Below are 23,561 nucleotides of genomic sequence, written 5' to 3' on the forward strand. Positions count from 1 at the left end.
ACGAAGAAGGAATAAAGATAAACATTCAGATTTTGCAAACAACTGATAGGAAAGCAGTTATTACTTGCAGGTTACTGTTCTGTCTGGTGGCCGTGGAATTGTTCTGGACGTGGGAGTTGTGTGCTGGTTTGTGTTCCAGAGTCGGAGCAGGAAATGTTATCTCTTGTCTTCCCAAACCCCTGTTACCAAGGTAGAACGTTCCTTTGACACTAAAGAGTAGTAAAGCAGCCCCAGCAATTAAAAGATTACTCCCATTGATATTCCTGTTAAAGGGAATGGGGTCACTTACTAGGAGGCGGAATGAAACCCTCATTGCTTATTGGGGTGGAAGTAGCAAACCTGGGCTCATTACTGTTAGCTCTCCTTATAGATACAAGTGCATTGCTCCCCTGGTCACTGCAAAGCTCTTTTCCCTCCAGCCTCATAGTTCTTGTGGATCTTTATTTCCCACCTCCACCCTTTTCCTTTCTGACTCTTTTTTTGTCTTGAACTTTAGCTGTAAATGCAGACAGGTGATGGTTTTCACAAACTGTTTTGTTTTGGTGGGGGTTGGAATGAGAGGACTGGAAGTTAATGCCTCCTTAAGCCCAAAATAAAATGGTAAGCAAACATACCAAATTTCCATATTTCCCGGTAGATTCTTCCTGTTCTGCTGGAATCTGTTACGATTCCACATGTTACTGCTCTCCTCAGAACAGCCAAGAGCTGTTGGCATCTGGTGTCAGAGTTACCGGTGTTAGGGATGGATCTCGCAGGCTGCGTGTTGCAAAGCTGGGGAGAGAGACATAGCTGGGGTCGGAATGTCGTAGATGGGCTTAGCTCGGGATGGAATGTCACGTGGCTTTTCTGGCCTAGCATCCCGGCTTCCTGCAGAGGAAAGGCTTTGGAGGGGCTCTGAAACCCTGTGTGTTTCTGTTGTTGGAATAAGAAGTTCTGGTTTGCTGTTTCCTTATGTGATGAAAATACACTCCAGAGCCTTCAGTGTTACATTAGTGCCCAGATGGGAAAGGGTGGGTTTTCAGAGCAGCGCAGCAGCCAAGCTGATGTGGCAGCCCCATTTTCAGCAGCGCTGGGGTCAGTCAGGGTTTGTCCCTAGGCCGGAGCTGAAGACAAAGCCAACAGCCCAGCCCAGCTTTGCTTCGTGCCAGAGTGCAAGAGGTGGTGGGTCCCTTGGCCAGCTGAGGACAACTCTTCGCCATTTCAAAGGGACTATTTGTGTGTTGGAGCACAGTTTCAGAGTTGCTGTGTCACAAAGGCTTTGATCAGGGCGATGGTTCCAAATCCCTGCAGACAGTTCCCCTCCGGCGAAGCCTTCCCGACAGTGGTGAATGTACCCGTGCCATCTGCTGATCCTTCAGGCTGGCAGCAGTGCTGATACTTGGTCTGCATTTCAGTAATGGGAGATCTTCTTTGCTTAACTCCCTCTGTTGTGATGTCCTGCGTTTCCTGTCTTGCTGCCATCGGGAGCTTTGGGAGCTGTTCGGATGGAGGCTGTGTTCGAAGGTACCAGGCCCACCGCGTTCACCGAGTAAGCGCTGGTGGTGTACTGGGTGGAAATTCGCTCCTGGCTGCTGTGTGCGTGGCCACAGGGTGTTCCCTGGTAACAGTGCTGCTTGAAGTGACTGGCTTTAGATACAGAACCAAAGTATTGGTGTGCACCCGCAAAAAAAGCATTTAGATTAGGGAGTTTTGGAGTAAAAATGGAGTGTGCAGATCGTAATACAAAGGTAGACTTGTTCTTAGAACATCAGTGAGACTCTGAAAGCGCTGGGGCAGTTAAGAAGTTACTTCGATGTTAAGCGGTGTCCTGTTAGAAAAAAACGACCTTTTATGCGGTGACTATAAAGGCTTTTTCCATCCGTTCTTGGAGTCGGTGCCCGTCTCCTCTGATTAAATGTGAACGGGTTAATTTTACTGGCATAGGTGCCAGCACTGGTAAGTCAGGCTGCTGTGAGAGCTGTTTGCAATGCTACTGCTGCTTCCACAGCTTCGATTCTGCTGCTGTGTCATCTGGATCTTTGTTTCCTAAGACAAATTTAAGGAAGAGACGCCTACATTCGAGGAAGGGGCTGGCTTTTTGTGAGGCACCTGTCCTTACCACGAGGCAAGGGATGTTTCTTAAGTGTTCATTTTAGGATTTCCTCACTACATGGAGTAGGAAATCATTTATAACACAGCGCTGGAGATCTTGTTTTGCTCTGTATTCTTGCAAGATGTGCACATCAGCACATCTGCAAGGCTCTTACAGATAACGTTTCTAACATAAGCAAATCTCATGTTAATAAGTACCCATAGCACAAAGGAGTCTTGGTTTTGTTTTTTAAGTCTTCCTAAGTCAGTGGGGAGATTCAGAAGTCCCAGGTAATAAGAATTAATAATTTGAAACACCTTGCAGGGCAAGTGTTACAAAGTGAAGCTCAGTTTAAGCCCTGTTCTGCCAAGGCTTGTGCTTGTGCTCAGCCCTGAGGCGGCGAGTGCTCCCACTAAGTCAGTGGAGCAGCTTCCCTGGCTGAAGCTAAGCAGAAGCGCAGCTCCATGCCGGGCGTCAGCTCCCCGCTTCGAGCTCTGAGCTGTGGTGCTGTAACCGAAGCCTCTTCAGAGGCGCTTTCACCAGTTTGTTCTTTGTGCCCTGTGGTGAGGGAAAGCAGCCCGAGCCAAAGCAAAGCTGCTTTACAGCTGGGCTGCATCACCTGCGCTTCGTTCCTGAAGCGGCATAAAGCACCCAACGAACCTCAGCGTTCCTGATTTGGCATCTGGTCAGCACGGAGTTAGGATTCTTTTCGACTGGTTTTGGGTAACAAAACACAAGGAAAGAATTAGTTTAGTGACTTGCTTCTGCAAAGAAAAGCTTTATGGAAGTTTTACCTCTCTGGTTTCACTCAGACCCACAATCTACAACGCAGATGTTACCTTTTAGCCTGAGAAAGACGTTTTGAACTGATCTGTGTGCTCTCTACGTGATACCATCCCATTTTATTGGCATTGTGGATGCCACTGTTAGAACTCCTCAGGAGCAAGGGTCAGGGACAAGGCAGACTGTGTATTTGGTGGGTTCTTGCTCCACATGGTGCATGGAGTTTCAACTGTATGGTTTGATTCTCCCGTGGTACTTGGCCCCTTGCACCGTCCAGGTAAAATCTGTGCAGAGCAGCGTGTGTCCCCGCCAGCACCGGTGGGTGGAAGAGCTTTATGGGTCAGAGTGGCCCAGCATCCCAGCGTGTCCGATTTCCAGCGCCCACCAGCTCTGTCCTGCAGAGCCTGAATTTGCTGTTGGTTCACATTGCAGTCGTAGCATTTAACCTCTTATCTGATGTATTGCAGTGTGACACAAGATGTTGTGTACAGTTGAACCAAACCTTTTGTTTCATCTATTTTGGTTTGTCGTTTAGAAGACATGCACTATCTGCCAGATGCTGCTTCCTAACCAGTGCAGCTTTGCGTCACACCAGAGAATCCATCAGCACAAATCTCCATACACGTGTCCCGAATGTGGAGCAATCTGCAGATCTGTCCACTTCCAGACCCATGTCACTAAGAACTGCCTGCATTATACCCGGAGAGTTGGGTTTCGGTCAGTATAATGATTACTTTTATGTCAATTTGTCTGTAATTTATGCTTTTAACAGTCATTTTACATTTTCACAAGCATTGTTTGTAGAACGCAGCCTCATGGGTTTATGGTTGTCATGGCAAAAATGGTTTTAGTGCTACAGATTTGGGGTAAATGCCACCTTAGGATTCTGCTTTGGTTTATGTGATATTAAATCAAAACATCGGCTAATCTCATCCAGCCATAAAGTGTCAGATCTGGGACCTAACAGTTCAAAAGGTCAAGAGAATCCAGATCTGTATTTCTTAAAAATCTTTGTGAGCTCTTCCAGAACACTGACTATTAGATTGTAGAAGAGTAATTTTCAGTATTGAGTGTCTGGATTTATTATTGGGATGCTGATGGGAGCATGGTCCCTGACTGGTTGCCTGCTTTACTGTGGGAAGCCAACATTCCTTTGACTTCGGATCACTCAAAGATTACCTTTTTCATTCAAACAGCCTGCTCTTTTGGTTCTTTGTCATTCTTCAGTTTCCGTTTTACTTCTCTGTTTCCCGTAGTGGCAGCTCACGGAGAAAGTGGGGAAATGTTAACAGAAATGTTAAGTTTTGAAAGGCTTGGGAAATGGTTTTATCAGAATTTTACTGGCGTTGAGTGGCAGGCTGTGAGCAGGAGATGGAAGAGCAGCCCGTACAGCTGGGCTTTGCTCTGTGCTCCTGAAATGTTCATCCTGTCTGGTGGAGAGGGGCGATTTAAAACCGTAGCAGCAGGCAGCTTTGCCATGGAGACGCCACCAAGACACCACTGGGATGGTGCACAATCTCCCCCAGAGGGAAGGAACCATTTTCACTACATCAGGCTGGCTGCTGTGTCGGTGTTTCCAGATTGAACCCATGGCCTGGGACAACTCCCGGCTCTTTGTCTTGCTTTGGGTTCTTCTCCTTTGTTCTTTTCTCCCAGGCAGTAGTCTGTCTTGTCCTGAATTCCTTAGATCCCTGCCTCCGCTCTGTTTCCCCTCCCTACTCCGTCCCTTGGATGGTGCATGGAGTCACCTGCAGGCACTCCTGGCCTGCACCACTGACACCAGAAGACTCGTGGATCTTTCACTGCGAGTCCAAAGTTCCTGAATTTTTCAAGTTGCACCATAACCATCTGGTGTCACACGGAGTCGGGATTCTGTGTGTGGTGAGGCCAAACCAAAAACGCTGAGGCAAAGAGGAACAGCATCTGGGAACGTGCACCTCCTCTTTCCTAGGCTCCTCGGCACTCCTTGTCACCCCCGTGCATTTGCCTGAGGAACAGCGTAACCTGCCCCACCTTCCCAAAGGACCTCCATGAGGGAGCTCAGTTCGATTCCAGTGATTTAGGCTGTCTGAAGAAAACCAGCTGGAAATTCCGACCTGAATTACCGCCTTCCAAGGGGCAAACAAGCGGGCTGTTACGGCAGCCCAGGAAAGAAAGCCGTGGTCCTTACAGACTGTGTTAGTCTGCAGTGGCAGCTGCAGAGGATCATTCTTTCTGTCACATCCCGAGAGAATGGAGCCCAGGCGAGGTGGGATGGGTTGGCAGGTGAGAGGTGCAGCCCAGCTCTCTCCTGTTAACGAGGGGATCGTGCTCTGTACGGGCAGAGGGGATCTGCACAGGCCCAGAGAGACAGAACCGTCCTTCAGAAAATGCACTGTTCAGCAGGGACTGTGCAGATGGGGAATCGATTAACAGCACTGAGAAGGCAAATAAAGTGCTCAGGAAAGAAAAGATGATGTTCTATAACATTCCAAGGAGACACATTTTAGAAGGAGAAGGGAACTCTTGAGTGCAGTGTATTGCTCTGTCCTGCTATATGGCTGTCATCAGGGTGTTAAAACAGTGTCAGAAATGGTTTGTGTTCATGTGACAGCAATAATACTGCCATGACAGATGCCACAATTAACATATTGGGAGGGTGGAGGCAGCTGAATGCAAAGCCCGGGTCAATTAGAAACATGTTTGCGGTGTAGTTGCTGTTGCAGTTAGTTCCTGGGTTGACCAGGGGCCGGTAGCACAGGACATGTGGCAGCTGGAGGGACCACTGTGTATAGAAATCCTTGTGTGCTAATATTAACTCAATGTTTTGGTTGTTTCATTTTAGAATAGATGCGGGAATGTCACACATTTTCGGCACAGCTGAAGTATGTTTTTGCAAACCTCTCTCAGACCTCCAATCTGATAGTTCACTCTGATTGTAGAGATTGGGTTTAGCTGTCCTGAGCCTAAATTGCTCTTCTTTTGGTTCTAAATCCAAGCGTTGATTTGATTACACGTACAGAAAATCATTACCAGTTTGTCTTCATTAAATCTGAACAAGGGGAATGGGAATGTTTTCCTTCCTGGGTTTCCATTTTGGGGTGGTTCCTAAATTGCTGTGCCCTTTACACAATCCACTGCATGCGATGGAAACGCATTGGGTAAAATCTCTTTGCAAATTCGCAGAGGATGGAAGCGTTCTTCCCACAATCAATAGACCGTTCCTCTGCTGGCCCTTCTGTTTTGTTGTGGTGCCATCAAACCACATTCTGATTTTGTATCTCTGTGAGTTTCAAATAGAACCTGGGAAATGTCTCTGTTCTCACTTTCTGATACCCAGATCTCTCTATGTTGATTCAGGCTGGGTTGTTTAAATTGACGTTTTATCCAGTTGTGTGTGTGTGTTTATCTCTTCCACGATCCTGACCATCAGTGTTTGTTCCGTTTCTTCCAGCACTGCTTTGGCGAGGCTGAACTGACTCTTCTCCGCTCTCTTTGCAGCTGCGTGCACTGCAATGTCGTTTACTCTGACGTGGCAGCACTCAAGTCTCACATCCAAGGTTCTCACTGTGAAGTCTTTTACAAGTGTCCTATCTGTCCCATGGCGTTTAAGTCTGCGCCCAGCACACACTCCCATGCCTACACACAACACCCGGGGGTCAAGATAGGCGAACCAAAGTAAGCAAAACCACTCTTCTACTGCACTTGCCTGTGCTGATGATGACTTGTGAAACTGCTTTCTGTTCTGTGCTGATACCCTGAAAAGTCACGTGCTGTGCAGCCAGCGGTTCCTCGTCCTGCTGTTGACGTGGGGGTTCATGGAATGTTCTCATGAGCTTTAGTGGGTGGCTTGTTTGGCAGAGGTTGGATTTCCATGCACACCACAACAGCAGCTCCTCTAGACGCTGTGTGCTGCCAGAGAGCGATGCAGGGATGGCAGAAGGATTCAGACAAGCAGCGAGTGTGTTGCTCAGTCTTTTTTTTTATGTGCTTAGGGCATGCATTGTTACTGTCAGTTCAGATCCTCCAAAGACAACTGCTAAGACTTGAAGGACATCGAGTTCCTGGAGTGTGTATGCAGAAGGGGAACGGAGCTGGGGAAGGGTCTGGAGTGCAGGGGCTGTGGGAGCAGCTGAGGACCTGGGACTGTTTATCCTGGAGAAGAGGAGGCTGAGGGGAGAAAAGAGGTGTGGGGAGGTGGGTGCTGGGCTCTTCTCTCAAGGGACAGGATGAGAGGAAATGGCCCCAAGAGGCACCAGCAGAGGCTTTGATTGGATATTGGGAACAATTCCTTCATGGAAAGGGTTTTCAAGCCCTGGCAGAGGCTACCCAGGGCAGTGGTGGAATCCCCATCCCTGGAGGGGTTCAAAAACCATGTGGTCATGGTGCTTGGGGACAGAGTTTATCAGGCACAGTGGGGTTGGGCTGATGGCTGGACTGGATGTGCTGAGAGGGCCTCTCCAACTCAAAGATTCTGTGATTCCGTGTCTCTTTGGGCTCACGTGGTGATTTTCGTAGCATCTGGTTGAAAAGGTGGGAAAAAGTGCTTTGGATTTTTTTATTCCATGCTCATGGAGAGGCACCCGGAGGAATTCAGAAGATGGGTTCTTCTGGGGCCAGGATTCAGGGTGGGTACTTGCAAGAGGTGATTTTAGAAGCAGGAGTTGCTGCTGCTGGGCCGACTGCGGGCAACGCTTTGGGCCAGGCAGCTGCTCACTCGTTGGGTGCTGTTTTTGTGGCAGGGTCTCCCTTTCCCTTTCTGCCTGCTCAATTTTTCCTAATGAAATGTATAGGTTTGGGAGTGGTGAGTTAGCTTTTTGCTTCCTTAAGATGATTGTGTTGGGAATTCAGCTGCAGGGTCTCTGTTTTAAAGGTGTGGAACGTTCAGGGCTTCTCTGCAGCCAGTGGGAGCTGCAGGGGCTGACGGGTGTGAAAGTCAGGCTTCAGATCTCCTCGGTCTTAGCGTGGTGTCTCCTCATTGCAGAACTTTTTCCTCTGTCCCCTTCTCCTCGTGGGTCCGAGTGCGGTGGTCAGTGACTGTTAGGTACCGCACTCCGTGCTGTTCCCTGGTGCATTCTAACACTTGCAGAATCAGGAAAACTGGAGGCAGCTGAGAGAAGCAAGGTACCATGAGAGGTAGTGACCAGATTTCAGAAGAATTTGGTTTACTGCTGTTTCTTCTAATATATTAATGGGAGATATGTTCTTTGGGGTGTTTAAACCTGCGTTAAAGCAAAGTGGCAACAGACTGACTGTGTCTGATCCCAAACGAAGGCATTTCCACCCCGTGCCAAATGGTGCTTTGTTTTAGTTCGGGATGGGGTCTTCAAATACCAACACTGAATCCAAAACTGTCTCAGATTTATTAGAGAAAACCAAAAGGTTAAGATCCTATCTGTGTTAGATTCTCCACAAACCGAAGGTGCGGAAGGTGCCTTGCGTTGCGCTTGGATCTGCTGAACCATTTCTGATCAGCTTCGCGAGTTGAGTAGTTTGTGTTAGTTTGCTTTCCATATCAGTGTGCTCAGAACTGAGTTCTTTGATAAATTCATTTTGATTATAAAAAGACTAAATTAAAATGTTGTGAAGTACTGTTGGAGGGTGGGATTCAGAGCTGAGTGCTCCTCTTCAGAGTGGTGTTTCCTTTAAAATTGCCAATTCTAGTCAAGGTGCCAAGTGAGTCCCAGGGTTTCCCCAGTCTGCAGTGTTTGGAGTTCTCTGCCTTCATTTCCAAGGCACCTGTAGGTGCCACCAGCACTGAGGCCGCTCGCGCTGGCTGCTGTTTCACTATTTGATGAGGTCTGTTTCCAGCTGTCAGGACCTGTGGTTCTCCTCAGCATTAGCCAGTCGGTAGCCATTCCCAAAGGAAATGTTTTGTTGTTTCAGTTCATTGGTTCCTGAGGGTATTTCTCACAACCTTGGCTAAGCTGGCACCAAATGTTTATGACGTTGCTCAGATTCTTGTTTATTTGCTGCATATTTTGTGTTAAAATCCCAAAGCAGCCCAGGTTGGAAGTGACCTCGAGGGATCATTGTGTTCAGCCTTTGGTGGGAAGGGAGCCGAGGTGAGGCTGTCCAGCACCCTGTCCCATCACAGCCTGAAAGCCTCGGTGACAGGGACCCCACCGCCTCCCCCAGAGCCTGTCCTTTTGGATCTCCACTAGAGCTGTTGGTGAGGTGTGGGGATTTCTGTTGATGTGAAGTGCCTGAGGTGGTGCTGCCTGTTCGGAACCTGGCATTTCCTTCTCACCAGTTCATACCAAAAAGTGTTTCCTATTCCTGGCGTGCTCTGTAACACGATCCATACTGAAATTATCTGAGAAGTTACGATTCCGAAGGGGTGTAGATCAGCAATAGCATTAGAAACTCAAATACCTGTTCTTATGAGTGTGTGGGAGGCTTTTGTGGACAGTAAGGTGAGGGCTCTGAGGATGGGGAGGCGGTTCCCGGTCGCCGTGCTGGGTGCCAGTCAGGCTAAGGCAGTGGCGTGAGGTCTGCCGACCTCCACAGAGGGTTCACCCCAGAAAGCACAGCAGGAGCCCCAGGTCCTCAGAGGATAATGTGTGAATATTGAATTCATCTCGGCATGTGTGAGAAACTGGGACCACTGCATATACCACAAAGATGAGATTTTTACTGTGGTTCAGGTGCTATTGTTCATTATTTCAAGTATTTGGACCGAGTGAGTGGCTTAGGCCGTTGAAACCATTCATGTCCCTGTTCTCGTCATCTCGAGACAGCACAGAGTGCTCTTCAGAGCTCCTGACCAGGGCACTGAAGTACCATGGCTGATGGATTGGGTTTCTCTCTCCACCGGTGATCCATGGCGAATGCCTGCGTTGCTTCCCTTTCACCTGTCCTTTCCTCTCACTCATTTGCTGGGTTAAAGTGTGAAGTTCCTGCAAGAATGGAATTGTTTTCTGTTTCTGAGCGGATCTGTCACAGGGTTGCAGCTGAATGGCTGATGGCAGGGCTCACCTCTAGGTGCCAGGGAATCGTTCTTAGTACAAACAGAGCGATATGCAAACCCAACAAGCAAATCCTTGCCTAGAATGCAATTTAAACTATACTTTCCATTATAAAATCGTTAGCAGAACAAAACAGACTTCAGGCTCATAGCTGTGGCAGCAGTTTGGTCAGGGGAGCATGGGTCTGGTTCCCCTGGCTTTTGTCCATCAGACAGGCACTTGGCAAGGATCTGCTATGAATGCAGCTGTTCCCAGGCAGTTTAATAGCTTTCTTAGGAGTTTGTAACACAGGATTGCGCTGTCCTGCTATTCTCAGGGGCTGTGGTTTAGTGGCCAGTGCTCACCCAGTTCTTGGTTAATCGGTGTGTCTGTCTCTAAGGTGCTTTGAAATGGCATCCATGGATGTGCTGCTTCTCCACTCACAGCTGCTGAGACATAGCTTTTGTTACGGCTTTTACTGCAATATTGGCTGGCAAGAGTGGGAGATTTCAGTAGGTAGTGTCGAAGGTCGCATGCGCTCTGGGAGAGGAGGCTGAGGGTTTGGTGTCTCTACATCACTTCCATAGACTCACGGAGGCTTGGAATTGCAAAAGGGGGAAGCACCATCCCGTGAAGAGTCAGCTTCTCGCAGAGTCCAGGCTTGGAATTTGGGGGCTCACAGCCACACAGTGTCTATGAACATTCAAGAGGAGTTCAAGGCCGGGTTGGATGGGGCTTTCAGCACCCTGATCCAGTGGGAGGTGTCACTGCCCATGGCAAGGGGAGAGGAACTGGATGGGCTTTGAGGTCCCTTCCAGCCCAAATCATTCCATGATTCTATGATATACGTTGCCAAAAATAAATTTACCTTGAAGTATCCCCCATTGTGATGGAATCAATCCCTGCCTTTGCAGCCCGGAACAGGTCTGTTGTCCATCGGTTACAATGTCAGTTTAGAGACTGAAGCGTTTACATTCCAGCATGCCCCAAGCAGGCGCTGGCGTTGCAGATAACTGGCATGCCCTGTTGTGTTCTGCTTCTTGTTTGCACTTTTTAATGATTATCCTCTCTACATTCTTGTTTTCTGTGCTGCTTCCATGTTTTGCAATCGGAGGATGTTTTGAATTAGTTTAACTGTAACTCTTGGGGCAGCGTGAAATGATTGCTTAACCATGTGAGATCTTGTCTGCTGAGAAAAATTAACATCATGATTCTTGCAGGGACTATTGCTGTGACTGACGCTGTTTATTGTACTTCTGTTTTAGAATAATATATAAATGCTCTATGTGTGACACTGTGTTTACTCTGCAACCTTTGCTCTATCGCCACTTTGATCAGCACATTGAAAACCAGAAGGTGTCTGTTTTCAAGTGTCCAGACTGTTCTCTTCTGTATGCACAGAAACAGCTTATGATGGACCATATCAAGGTGTGTGGGCATCTTCTCTTGTTTCCTTCCTAGATACCATTGTCTTGAGATGTATACTGTGAGAAAATGCTGTGACAGGCATGGGATAATGTGCTGAGAGATGGGGGTGTTAATAATTCCAAAGGGTAACCGATGAATGATTTTCCCCAATGCTTAAATGTTATATTTTGTCCTCAGTGTGTCTGTGATGTAACCACTTAGCTAGGTTGATTTTGGAAAGCTAAGACTGTCTCCATGCCTTGCATTCCACAGGTCATTTATCAAAATAATAACGGGCACAGTGAAGTTAGTCTGCTCTGAATGAGTATTGAGCCTCGTTTACAGCATTGCAGTGTTATTCCAGTTTCTGGGAGCTGGGAATGCTGAGTACATCCTAAACCCAAACCTTTGCTGGTCAGGAACCGCTCTGTTTCTGGCACAGATGTAGAGGTTGTGTGCGTGTGTTCACTTAATAACATGAACGCATGTGTGCTTTGAAAACAACCTGAAGTGGCTTTTTTCATAAATGCCCTTATAACTGCAGCAGATTTGTTGTCACCCTTGCAAATTGTGTTGTTAAGAACCAGCAGTGCAGGCTCTAAGTGCCCAGTAACCCCTGAAGTTCTCTACACCATCGCACAGCATTACAGTCTGAAAGAGCAGCCCTTAATTCCATGGACTTGCCTTGCAGCGACGCATAAGACGCAGTAAGTTTTGTATGTAGAGCAGAGGGAAAGCAGACATCTTTCTTGTCTGCAGTAACCATCGTTTTGCATTTCAGTCCCAACTATGACACCTGTAACCTCAGAAATCTCTGAAGTTGGGTTGAAAACAGGATCACCAGGCTTGTAAAAACCACTAGTCTTAAAGCCAGCCCCAAACCCAAGGAGAAGAGAGGGAAGAGCTGGCCAGGGCATTCAGAAACACAAGGACTGGATGTTTCCTTTGTTTCTGAACTGGAAACGCTTACTGTAAGAATCGTCTTATATTTATGCCAGATACCTTAAATGGTTCCCTTCTGGCTTTGGTGTCCTTGCCAGTAGATGTGCTTTTTTGTAGCCTGTCTCACTGTAAATGATTCAGCCCTTTTTGAGAACGAAATCAAAGGGCTGGAGCTCACCCGCGCAGTGACAGCATCAGTGCTTTTGTTCAGGATTGCCAGTGCCTTCACATCTAGGGTGTGCGTAGAGACAGCAGCAGAGATGTGTACAGGGACTTCAGGGGATGAAATAAGTGGTAGTGGGGTGCAGGGGAAAACAGAAGAGGGCTCAGGGAGGGGAGGAGAGCCAGGCAAGGGCAGAGCACAGCCCAGCTGCACACAGCGTGGTGGTGTAGCATAGGCAGAAGCCACCGAGGCAGGGGAGACCCGGGTGCAAATGGAGCAGAAAGGGATAGACAGAAGCTTGGGAGGAGGCTGTCTAAAGCTACAAAAAATGGCCTAGAATAACTCCTGCAGATGTGAGCGGTTCCTTTTGGCAAGATGGATATCGCGTTTTTCCATTGTGGCCAGCTACACAAACATTTCCGACAGGCAGGGAGAACAGGCAGGGAGGGACTGGAGCTGTGACGCTCTGGTTCTGCTGGTGTTGGTGCTGTGAGCACCGTCACTCCATGTCTGCTTTAACACTTCTTGGTTATTGTCACATAAGAGACTGAATTTCAGGTGTTATGCTTAAAAGACGTAAAGTTTTACAACATTTTACACGTGGCTTTACTTTCAGGCTTCAGCTGCCTGAAAGTATTGGAGCCCCCTTGCCCTCCACCCATGCTCATTTCCTCTTGTACTGGTGCAGTGGGACACGGAAAGCGACCTCCTCCTTTGCTTTAGCTTGTTCTTGGAGCCAGGCAGCTGGTCCTGTGGGCTTTGCTTTTAATAACATTTCAGTGTTCTAAACCACCAAAAGTTGTTCAGTAGAAGAATACGCTCTACAGATCAGGCTGACATTTGCGGTAGAGCCAGTGGGAGGTCCCAAAGGCCATGGGATTTACGCAAGAACTTCATAATGAAGTGTTACAGTGAAGAATCAGATTTGTATTCTGATATTCTCAGAATCAAGAACGTATTGAATGTTTCTAAGTTTCTGAGATGAGCTGTAGGAAGAATAATGATGATTGGGACGGCTTGTAAGAAAGACAGACAGGGACAGACATATTGACAGGGGCTGTAACGACAGGATGAGGGGAGGAGTTTGAAGCTGAAAGAGGGGAGATTGAGATGAGATCTTAGGGAGAAATGTTTCCCTGTGAGGGTGGTGAGTCCTTGGCCCAGGTTGCCCAGAGAAGTGGTGGCTGCCCCATCCCTGGAGGTGTTCAAGGCCAGGTTGGACAGGTTCTGATTTGGTTGAGGATATCCCTGCTCAGGATGTCCCCTCCAACCCCCAGGGCACTGGACCAGATGGGCCTTAAGGACCCCTTCCAACCCAGACCATTCCGTGATTCCATGTGACACTGGCTCCAGAAACTGGGGAAGGAGGAGGTGGAAGAGTTCTCCCCTTCTTACTGATGGTTTACCTAAAGTCTAGGAATAAATTGGTGGGGAAGTGTCTAGGAGCTGCAGGGCACTCAAGCACGGCTGTTAGACTCCTCTCAGCTCTCCCTGGCCCTGGGACCCCCTCAGCCCCACACACCTTTGTTTCCAAGGACCCTCAGCAGTGCAGCCCCATATCAGGGCGCTCATGGCTAAGCGTGGCCTAAGCCAGGGCTTAACTCAGCCTAACAGAACATACCAGCATATCCTAAACAATGGAGGTGCCTGACCTTCCCAGAGGTGCCTTTTCTTGCCTCTTTTACCCGTGTGCTGGGTAAATTTGCCAGTAAAAACCTTCCCTTCTTGGACACCTCCGGTCACGTAGTTTGCAATGAGGATGCTCAAACTATGGTAGGTAAGTAAAGCAAGAAATAAAACTCAGCAGAACTTCTTGAGCCCTTTCTCCCCCGTATTAAGGAGCAATTTAAACACAACCTACAATCTCTTTGGTTTTGGTGAAGAGAACGCCTCTTTGACCACAGGCGGTGCCTGCTAGTGCTGCTGGCTGGTTTCTCTTTGTGCTAGGCCTTGCCTTTGCTTATCCATGATTCTTGAGTTGAGTGTGATCTGGTGACGATGTGACGGAGTAAATGAAGGCTGTTGACTCGGAGGTGCTTGCGTGTTGTCGGTACAGCCGTCTGCGTCTGCCTTAGTTCTGTGCTTTGTTTCTCTCTTTGTTGTAGTCTATGCATGGAACGTTGAAAAGTGTTGAGGGGCCACCAAACCTGGGGATAAACCTACCCCTCAGCACCAAACCCACCACTCAGAACTCAGCCGGGCACAACAAGGAGGACACAAAGTCTGTCAATGGGACAGAGAAGCTGGAGAAGAAATCACCTTCTCCCATAAAGAAGGCAGAGCCTAAAAAGGTGGCTAATCCTGGCTGGACGTGTTGGGAGTGCGATAGGCTCTTCACTCAGAGAGACGTTTACATCTCCCACATGAGGAAAGAGCATGGGAAGGTAAATGAACAGTATTCAATTACAAAAAATGAGTCAAGCCTGAAATATGAAATCATCCTTTTCCAAATTCCATTGTGGTTTTGCAAATGATTCCTTTAAATTCCATCATTATTTTTCTCAGTTCTTGTACTCATTTCATCTTCCTCCCCTTGGCTACTTGGCCTTTGTCATTTCTTACACAGTTCTGCGGAGAAGATGCATGCGTTCTTACTCAACTGTAGGCTCATTCATCCAGTACCAAAACTTCCTCAAGATGGAAAGAGTGAAAGATGTCCCCATGTTTTGTCCAAGGCATCTCCTCTGACCCAGGTCCTTATTTCCTCCTTTGTGCCTTCCCAGTTCCCTCTCAAAGCTGTCAGACTGGGAATAGAGGCTGGGTTTATTGGTCCAGTGAGTGCCGAATGGCATTCCAGTTTGAAGCAGACACCCTCTGAGGCCAAGCCTTCGCCCTAAGGGTATGCTTGTAGATCCTAAGCTGTATTGGTTGAATGTTGTGTTTAAAGCAGCTGGATTTGTGGTAGCTGGGTTGAAATGGATCGAGAGAGAAATACGGGAATGCTGCATTCTCCAGGCAGCAGAAAGACAGCTGGATGTCCATGCTGCATCCTGTAGTGTTGCTGATGAAAAGGAATTAAAGAGGCTGGCGGGTAGGCGATAGTGGAACCGCTCCTCTGGGGGAGGCTGCAGCGAGCGCCGGCCCGGTGCTGGCACACAGCAGTTGTCTGTCCTCTGGTCCTGCCCCTCGCCATGTGCTGCCACAAATGATCTGGTTCCTTCCTCAGCTGGGAAGCAGGGAATTAAGCTAATGGGCTGTGCTGCACTGCAGAGAAGGAGTTGAACTGGAAGGCAAAACAGACTTCTTTGTTGAAATGCAGAGGAGTCACCCTGAGTAAGAATCTGCGGTTTTGCGATGCTAATGGGCAGTGATAATGGATTGCACGTTTCCAGAGGTCTTGGTGTCCTGTCAAGTGGCAGCGCTTATCTCTAGCGCTGCTGTGCACCTTATTGTGTGCTGGTTATAGACATTTTATGGAAAAGCTGGCAGTGCCAGATACTGAGTGCCATCTCTAGTTTCCTTGTGACAGCTGCCAGCAAACAGCACCCAATCCTGACGACCAGGAGACGTGTTTCCATATTTCCCATTGCCTTCCCTAACTCCCAGTCCATCCTTCCAGCCTTCCTGCTGTAAAGAGGCTGGGAGCTGTGCTGCCCGTGTGCGGTGTCACGGATGGTGTCCCCCGCGAGCGGGCCTGGGTCCCACGGGTCAGGGCCCTCTGGCTGCCTTTCTGACAGAGCGCGTGGTGTGTCTGCACTTAGCAGAGATACGTGGGCAGGGGTGTTGGTACAGCCCGGGCAGGGCTGCTTCTTGATGGGGGCCCTGATATGAACTCACACTTCGGTTTACTTTATAAGCTCTTCCCAGACATCGTAACCATGAGCGCACTGCAGAGTGTGTGGATTAATGCGTTGGCACTGATGAATGTGTGCTGGCTGTACACACTGTCAGCTTTTCACCCTTAACAGTTTTAAGTTTAGTTTAAGTTAAGTTTAAGACATTAAGTAAATGTCCATTTCCTTTTGTTTTAATTGCCCTTTAAGCGTGAAAAGGCAGTTGAGGTTGAACAGCGCGGCACCTCCAACAGCAGCCCCAGTAAAATGACCACATCCTGCTTCCTAATGGGCTGCTCCACGTTGGCACGGGTGGCCTTTCCCTGCTGCTTTTCTTTCCTTCCCCCACACTCCAGGTTTTGGGGCTCGACAGAAGGAAGTGTTTCATCTTACCATAACAGCTCTTACTCCTTCAGCTGTTCCAGACATCCTTTTTCCCCAGACTTTGCTGTCAGTGATAACTTGCAATACAGATATCAACTGCACAGATCTGCCCTGGCTGCTCTGTGGCTGTTCCAGAGCAGTGGAGCCATGAGGGAGAATATGAACGTCAGCAGAAAGTCCAGCCCTCCAAGCACAAAGATCAGATGGATGATTTTCAGTTCCTTAAGCGTTTCTGAACAGCTCAAGCTTGTCACTATTTAGGACTGAGAAATCTTATTCTGTCATTGCTAGGCACAAGAAAATGACTTGTGATATTAGGATCTCCATGTGGATTATTGTGCATCCCCATTGTGTAGGAGCTTGTCACTTCCTCAGAAGGTGAGAATAAGTAAACCAAATCCTACACGTTATTCCATGGAGACAATCTTTGTGATTGTGTGCTTTTGAACGCAGGGACAGACCTAGGGTGGATTTTCCAGAACAGTCAAGGGTCCAGTTCCAAGAGTTGATCCAGGTCTCTTGCTCTGTGGCCTCAGTTGGAATAGCAAGATAAAGTCAAATGACTTGTCTTGTTCATTTTCCTGATAAATGCAGGAAGGAGAATGTTATTGATACTGTGAAGGGAAACTGTGATCACTGCTAGAGCAGGAAAAAGCCATCCAAGGAATGTGGTTTTCCTTCTAGGTACTGACTGATGGTACAAGACCCTCTGCAGCTTCATTTGTGCCTGACTGGCAGGCGTGCGCCCTCCCTCTGACCGGAACACTGGAAGGCTGGGTCCACGTCATCCGGATTTCTTTGGGGAGGTTCCAATAAAATCCATTTGTTTTTCAGCACAAGGACACCTTGATTCTGGCAGGAATCGTTATAGGGAATGATGAGTGTAGGATCCAAGCCCTGGTGGGAGTGTTGGAAAGGAAACTGGAAAGGAAACTGGAAAGGTCCTCAGTTGGATTTGTTTGGTCAGGGTTTGGATTTAATTCCCAAGATGCTGGTTTGATTTCCTTCTTAGATAGGAACAATAGAGCTACCTGTGAAGAGGAGCAGGGAACCTGACTGGGAATGTTTCCATTCCCCTAGTGCCGCTGCTCTGGTGGATGAGGCGTGCCAGCTGAGCTGGGCTGGCAGGAGTAAAGGGACAGGACCATGTCAGTCATTACTGGGGCTCATAAGTCGGCGATTTGGGAGATGTTATTTCTTGGGATACTAGAGCTCCTGTGGCCATGCTCAGCTGGAATGACATAGATGGAGACCGCTCCATACTTTCCAGCTTCCTTCCTTGTCTTTCTCCTTCCCCTTAACAACAAAATAAACCCCAGAGCTCCCCAGGTAGACATCCCTCCAGCTGACGTCAGGCTGTGCCTCTCACTTCTTTGTGACCCTTCTCAGCCCTGTTAGTGCGTCAGTGTCTGTGGGATAATCCCCTGGACTCCCTGGCTGGAAGGATTCTCGTCCCGCAGCCTGTGGCACCAGTTCACGGCTGTGGTAGCTGGGTGTGAGTGGTGCTGGCCGCGCTGCTTTGGCAGCACTCGTGGTCCCCGGCTTTGGCAGCAGGGTAGGTTTGGAGGTGCGGTACCAGGCACTGGTAAGCGATGTTGCCTTCCTGCTCTTAAAAGGCTTGGCACGTGCACTGCTTCAACTGAGCTGCTTTAATTAATGTGGGTTTCTTCTTTTTTTTACAGCAAATGAAGAAACACCCGTGCCGACAGTGTGACAAATCCTTCAGCTCCTCCCACAGTTTGTGTCGCCACAATCGCATCAAGCACAAAGGCATCAGGAAGGTTTATACGTGCTCGTAAGTGCTGCCTTCATTTATGTGGAAGCAGAGTGTAAACCCACAAACCATGTTGTTATTGAATTTCTTTTGTTGACTGTTTAAAAGCTGCTGTCCTGCCCATCCGGATGTGCGGGCAGAAAAGATTCCACTGTCACGTGTATGCTGGCATACTCGTGATATTAGCAGCAAGCACAGAGCAAACGGCCGGTGTTCTCATGCTTGCTAGTTTGTTAAGACCTTGGAATCTTTACTCAGACCCGTGAGTTTATAAGAAAAGAACGCATTAGACAGAAAACATGAAGATAAGGGGCACATCTGTGGTAAATAGTGGGTTGCATTCTGTCACTGTAACTGTGGATTCTCACAGGTGGAAATTCACTGGGGTAGCTGCTGACTGGGTACAGAAACATTATATAAGGTTTGCGTCCACTCAGTAAAGCGATCTCATTTGTCGCCTCATCGATGGGGTCCATGCCTTAATCGCTACACAGATGAATCTGGTATTTGGATCCACAGACAGGGCACACTGTTGAGGCTGTCCCGCATGTGTAAAGCACAACAGGCTGCTGAACCTGCCATCTGCCGGGGCCTTGGCGAGCAAACCCAGATCTTTGCTGAGCTGGGAGTGTGCATAGCCAATAGTTCTGCCATGGTGAACTTGGTTTTCAAACACATTGCCCACTCTTCCACCTGCAAATGCCAGCACTTGTGTAGTATCGTGCATAGAACAGTGTGTGCAGCCTAGAAATCCTTAGCAATGTTGCAGTGGCTGCAGAGACAATACCTAAGTTAACAGCAAAATCCCCGCTGATCAGATGAAATACCTAATGCAAGCATCCAGTGGCATCCCTGTCGCTGTTTTGTGTGTGCACACGTGCTGTGGGGCTGTTTGAAGTTCTGAGGAGGGAGCGGCAAGCTGCATTCAGTCTCTGGCTGAGGTCTGACCAGTCCCTTCCCTGCCATTGCGTCATCTCTGGCTCTGTGGCATGGAAACCTGAGGCTGCCGTGCATCGCATAGCATCCAGCCGAGCACTTGGTGACCTCCTGTCTCTCTGCTCCGCAGCTGCTCTGCCACAGCCCCAGCATCAGCATCAGCTCTTTTCTCCAGTTCCCTGAGTTTGTATGGCACCCCATATGAGCCAGCAGGCCTACACACCCTTTGTCGTGGTGTACGACGAGGGGCAAGTGACAGGTTTTGTGTACCCTTGGAGCACGAGGCTCACTGTGGTTTCATTTTCATTCCAGATGCCTACAGTGCTGGGGTTTCTCTTTTTGTTAAATAAAGTTAAATGAAACGGCACTTGAAAATTTAAACCCTTAGGCAAGATACTCAGAAAGAGAGCATTTTCAGTGCACTTTCTCCCCAAGACAACTGTCCGGTTTGTTCCAGCGCTGGAGCTCAGGAGAAATATGCTTCCCAAAAGCACCTGGGAGGTTTGGAAGCACTGCAGCTGGTTCTGGGAGGGGAGTGAAACGCAGGCTGGGAGTGACAAGGTTCTTCTGCTGGTTAGTTTGCAGCTGGGCAGGGAGACGAGAAGGGATTGCCAGTTCCAAGGAGACAAAGTGTTTGGATTTGAATGCAGACTTGAGTGCCATCGGGAGGGAGCGTTCATCCTGCCGGGACGGTGGCTGCTTTCCCTGGGAGATGTCAGTGCAGGAGAACCCGGGGGAGTGTCCAACAAGCTGTGCAGCTCAGCGGTGTTCACAGAGCTCCAAGAAACACATCCAGCTGTTCCCAGGCTTTACGTTCCAACTCGCCCTTAGTACCGTTGTGACTGTTATTTGTCTTCAGAGAACTCCTCAGTTGCTCTGGATGTAAATTGTGCAAACATTTCCAGTTTTATTCTGTAATGATGCTCATTTTTCTATAATAATTCCCTGCACAATTGATAGGAAAAGCACTGTCACTGTCTCTAATAGATTGTACTCCAACCTGGATTAATTCCCTAGTCCTGTTTGAGCTTTAGGAACACCGTGGCTCTTGTGAAGCCCGATGTCTGAATCCACACGTCTGCTCTGTTTTTATGCAGGCACTGCCCGGACTCAAGACGTACTTTTACCAAGAGGCTGATGTTGGAGAAACACATCCAGCTGATGCATGGCATTAAAGACCCTGACGTGAAAGAAATGGCTGAATCCACCAACATGGAAGAAAGGGAAGTGAAAGAAGACACTAAGGTAATTGCTTGAAGCCTCAAGTTGCTGAGACGAAGCATTTCTGTACTGAGAGGTCAAACCCTGGAAGAGGCTTCCGGGAGAGGCAGGTGGTGCCCCAGGCCTGTCAGGGTTTGAGAGGCATTTGGGCACTTAACAACATTGTTTTAACTTTTGTTCAGCCCTGAAGAGGTCTGGCAGCTGGACCTGAAGGTCCCTGTAGCTCCCTTCCAACTGAAAATGACCTGTCAATTCTATTCTATTCTGTTCTGTCCTTCTATTAATGATGAGTGTTGGGAGGAAGGCAAAAATGACAGTACTGTCCAAAGACCTGTTACATGCAGAGATTAACATTTTTTAGGTGATTTGGAGATGCGTATTATGAAGAACTTCACCTCTGACAGTGTGTCCAAAGCTGGCAGCAGGGACACAGAGATACTTGGTATCTAAAGTGCCGTTGTCCTTTCCATGGCTCGCTCAGCCCAGCATATTGTCCTCTTATTGAAAATATGGCAGCTACGTATGTGGGAGAGAGAGGGTTCTTGTATTATTTCAAATATCATGTTTATCAAAGTAGTTCTGGAACCAAGGGAAAGGCTTTGAAGTTTGCAAGTCACAGCCAGGTATGAGAAGCACTGTGTGCATACGCTGACTTGGTTTTCCATTTCTGGCTTTTGCAGGTTCCGAGCCCAAAGCGTAAGCTGGAGGAGCCTGTGCTGGAGTTCAGGCCACCACGAGGGGCAATCACACAGCCGCTGAAGAAGCTGAAGATAAATGTGTTTAAAGTTCATAAGTGTGCTGTTTGCGGCTTCACAACGGAAAATCTCCTCCAGTTCCATGAACACATTCCACAGCATAAGTCCGATGGCTCTTCCTACCAGTGCCGGGAGTGCGGACTCTGCTACACGTCCCACGTGTCCCTCTCCAGGCATCTCTTCATTGTACATAAGCTGAAGGAGCCTCAGCCGGTGTCAAAGCAGAATGGTGCCGGGGAAGATAACCAGCAGGAGAATAAGCCCAGCCATGAGGACGAGTCGTCCGACAGTGCAGCCTCGGACAGGAGGTGCAAAGTGTGCGCCAAGACTTTCGAAACTGAAGCGGCCTTAAACACTCACATGCGAACGCACGGCATGGCCTTCATTAAGTCAAAGCGAATGAGCTCGGCTGAGAAGTGATCGGAGCATCTGGGATGCAAGAACCTCTCCACATTGGAACACTAAGGACACTTTTGCTACAGGAAGCTTGAGGTATCGCAGTGTTCACAGTACTGTTCAGGCTGTTACAATATATTCTGCATAACAGTGTCCCACTCACCTCATTGTCTGTGCCCTCACGCCCGTGGAAGCAGTATTTGAGTTGAAAAGAATTTGTACATATTTAAACTAATAACTTTTATACTCTTTGTTATGTGTTTGTATGGGTATCTAGTGGAAAAGCTGGGTTTTCCTGTTCCCTTTCTGTTTTTTTCTAGTACGTTTCTTTAAAGCAGAGTTTGGGACGCTGAGGCGGTTCCTCCAGTTCTCCGAAACTGCTTCTTGTTTGAATGCTTCCAAAGGAAAGTTCAGTTCATGGGAGCGCATCTGAAGGCAGCGGGGAGGGGAGATTTTAAATTCCAAGAACTTGTGCTTCTAAAAATCTAAGGGAGCTTTTAAACTTTCTCTTAAAAATATCTATTTTAAAACAAAAAGGTCCCACTGCGCATGTAACGGGCAGTGCTGGTTTTAGGGGGTAGCTCCAGCAGGGGCGCAGCCCCCACTGGTAAAAGGACTTCAGCCGCACAACTCGCTGTGTCATAAAGGGATTTTTTAGGCCATCAGGTGCTCACGATCAAAGCTCAAACTGTTACAAAGGGCTGCGTGCTCTGGATTTAACAAATACGATGTAATTAGAGGGGTAGATTTATAACGATAATGGTTTTGTCATGTAATTTATTAAACATTACCTAGAGTGAGTGCACAGCATTATGTATCTTCCTTTGTTCCTGGTTGCTGGAAGAGAAGAGCTGACCCTCACTGCAGGGTTTGGTCCTGCCCAGCTCAATGTACTCCTGCCAAACGTCCTGGTGCTCAGCGTCCACACCGGCCGCTGTCAGAAGGCAGCTCAGCCTGTGCCGGTGCCCGGGCACACACACCACGCCGGTTCGGAGTCCTCTAACGGCACTGGTCACGCTTCCACACAGAACAACCCGGTACGCGCTGTCCCTTTCGGATAGAGTTCTCTGTGAGAGTTATATTTTTGGTTTCTTTTGCATTTTATACCTTGTATGTATCCCTAAAAAACAGATTTTGTACTTTTTTTTAAAAGCCAGTTGTGTATATATCGATAGGTGCATGGTACTCGGTAGTGATTGTTTGGTTCCTGGAGTCTTGCTGCTGTCAGATGTTCCTACACACAGTGTCCATCACAACTGTATTAAACACATTTCGTATGTAAATAAATGTGGAGCATTTTGCCCCTAAAGATTTGTGAGGTTCTCTTATTTATCACAGTTTTATAAATAGAAGTGTTTGGAGAAATACGGATCCTTCCCAGCCACCTCTGTAAACCACATTCCTCACTCTGGAAGTGGTATATGGACACGTTAGCTCTGCTTTCTTTTGTCACCGTGGTCCTTGATTCGGTTTATTGGTAAATGCCACTATCCTGTGTCTGTTACTGGCACACCAAATGATCCCGAGGTGCTCCTCACCCTAACGCATACGGCTGGTGCCGCAGGATGCCTCTGAACACTCGTTTGTTGCTGTGTCATGTAGGCTGTGCTGCAGACAGGTTCTCACAATGCAGAACGGTGCTTTGTATGCAGTGGACAGACAGTAAAAGGTAAATTTTCACAGCCGCCATTAATACTTTGGTTTATTTTCCCTTTTCGCTGTCTGGCATCCTGCCTTCCCTGGGGATAACATGGGAGCTGCATACCACACCATACCTCCAGGAATAGGTAATTGGTGTGTCTAATTACACATAGAATCACGGAATTGGTTGGCAAAGCCCTCTCAGCACACCCAACTGGCAGCCCAACCCCTCTGTGCCTAAACCCCATCCCTAATCGCCACATCCACGTGGTTTTTGAACCCCTCCAGGGATGGGGACTCCACCATTGCCCTGGGCAGCCTCTGCCAGGGCTTGATCACTATGTCAGTGAAAGAATTTTTCCTACTACTCAATCTAAACCTCCCCTGGG

The 23,561-nt window shown here is 48.2% G+C and overlaps 1 protein-coding gene across 6 annotated transcripts in view; it reads left to right on the forward strand.

Annotated features, from left to right (window-relative positions):
* The window catches only part of ZNF532 (zinc finger protein 532), a 34,280-nt gene extending 11,432 nt beyond the window's left edge, over positions 1-22,848 (forward strand). For 2 of the 6 annotated variants that reach the window (XM_069880392.1, XM_069880391.1), the window contains exons 3-10: positions 3,390-3,571; positions 5,679-5,718; positions 6,288-6,511; positions 11,046-11,208; positions 14,398-14,676; positions 18,132-18,244; positions 20,257-20,404; positions 21,061-22,848. In XM_069880392.1, the coding sequence (XP_069736493.1) occupies positions 3,390-3,571; positions 5,679-5,718; positions 6,288-6,511; positions 11,046-11,208; positions 14,398-14,676; positions 18,132-18,244; positions 20,257-20,404; positions 21,061-21,555 (1,644 nt within the window). In that variant the 3' untranslated portion in view covers positions 21,556-22,848. The remainder of the gene's footprint in view (positions 1-3,389; positions 3,572-5,678; positions 5,719-6,287; positions 6,512-11,045; positions 11,209-14,397; positions 14,677-18,131; positions 18,245-20,256; positions 20,405-21,060) is intronic. The other 4 variants (XM_069880395.1, XM_069880393.1, XM_069880394.1 and 1 more) reach the window with 3 other exon arrangements.
* Positions 22,849-23,561: the final 713 nt, after the last annotated feature.

This window comes from Phaenicophaeus curvirostris, chromosome Z (genome assembly GCF_032191515.1).
Source record: "Phaenicophaeus curvirostris isolate KB17595 chromosome Z, BPBGC_Pcur_1.0, whole genome shotgun sequence".
NCBI lineage: Eukaryota > Metazoa > Chordata > Aves > Cuculiformes > Cuculidae > Phaenicophaeus > Phaenicophaeus curvirostris.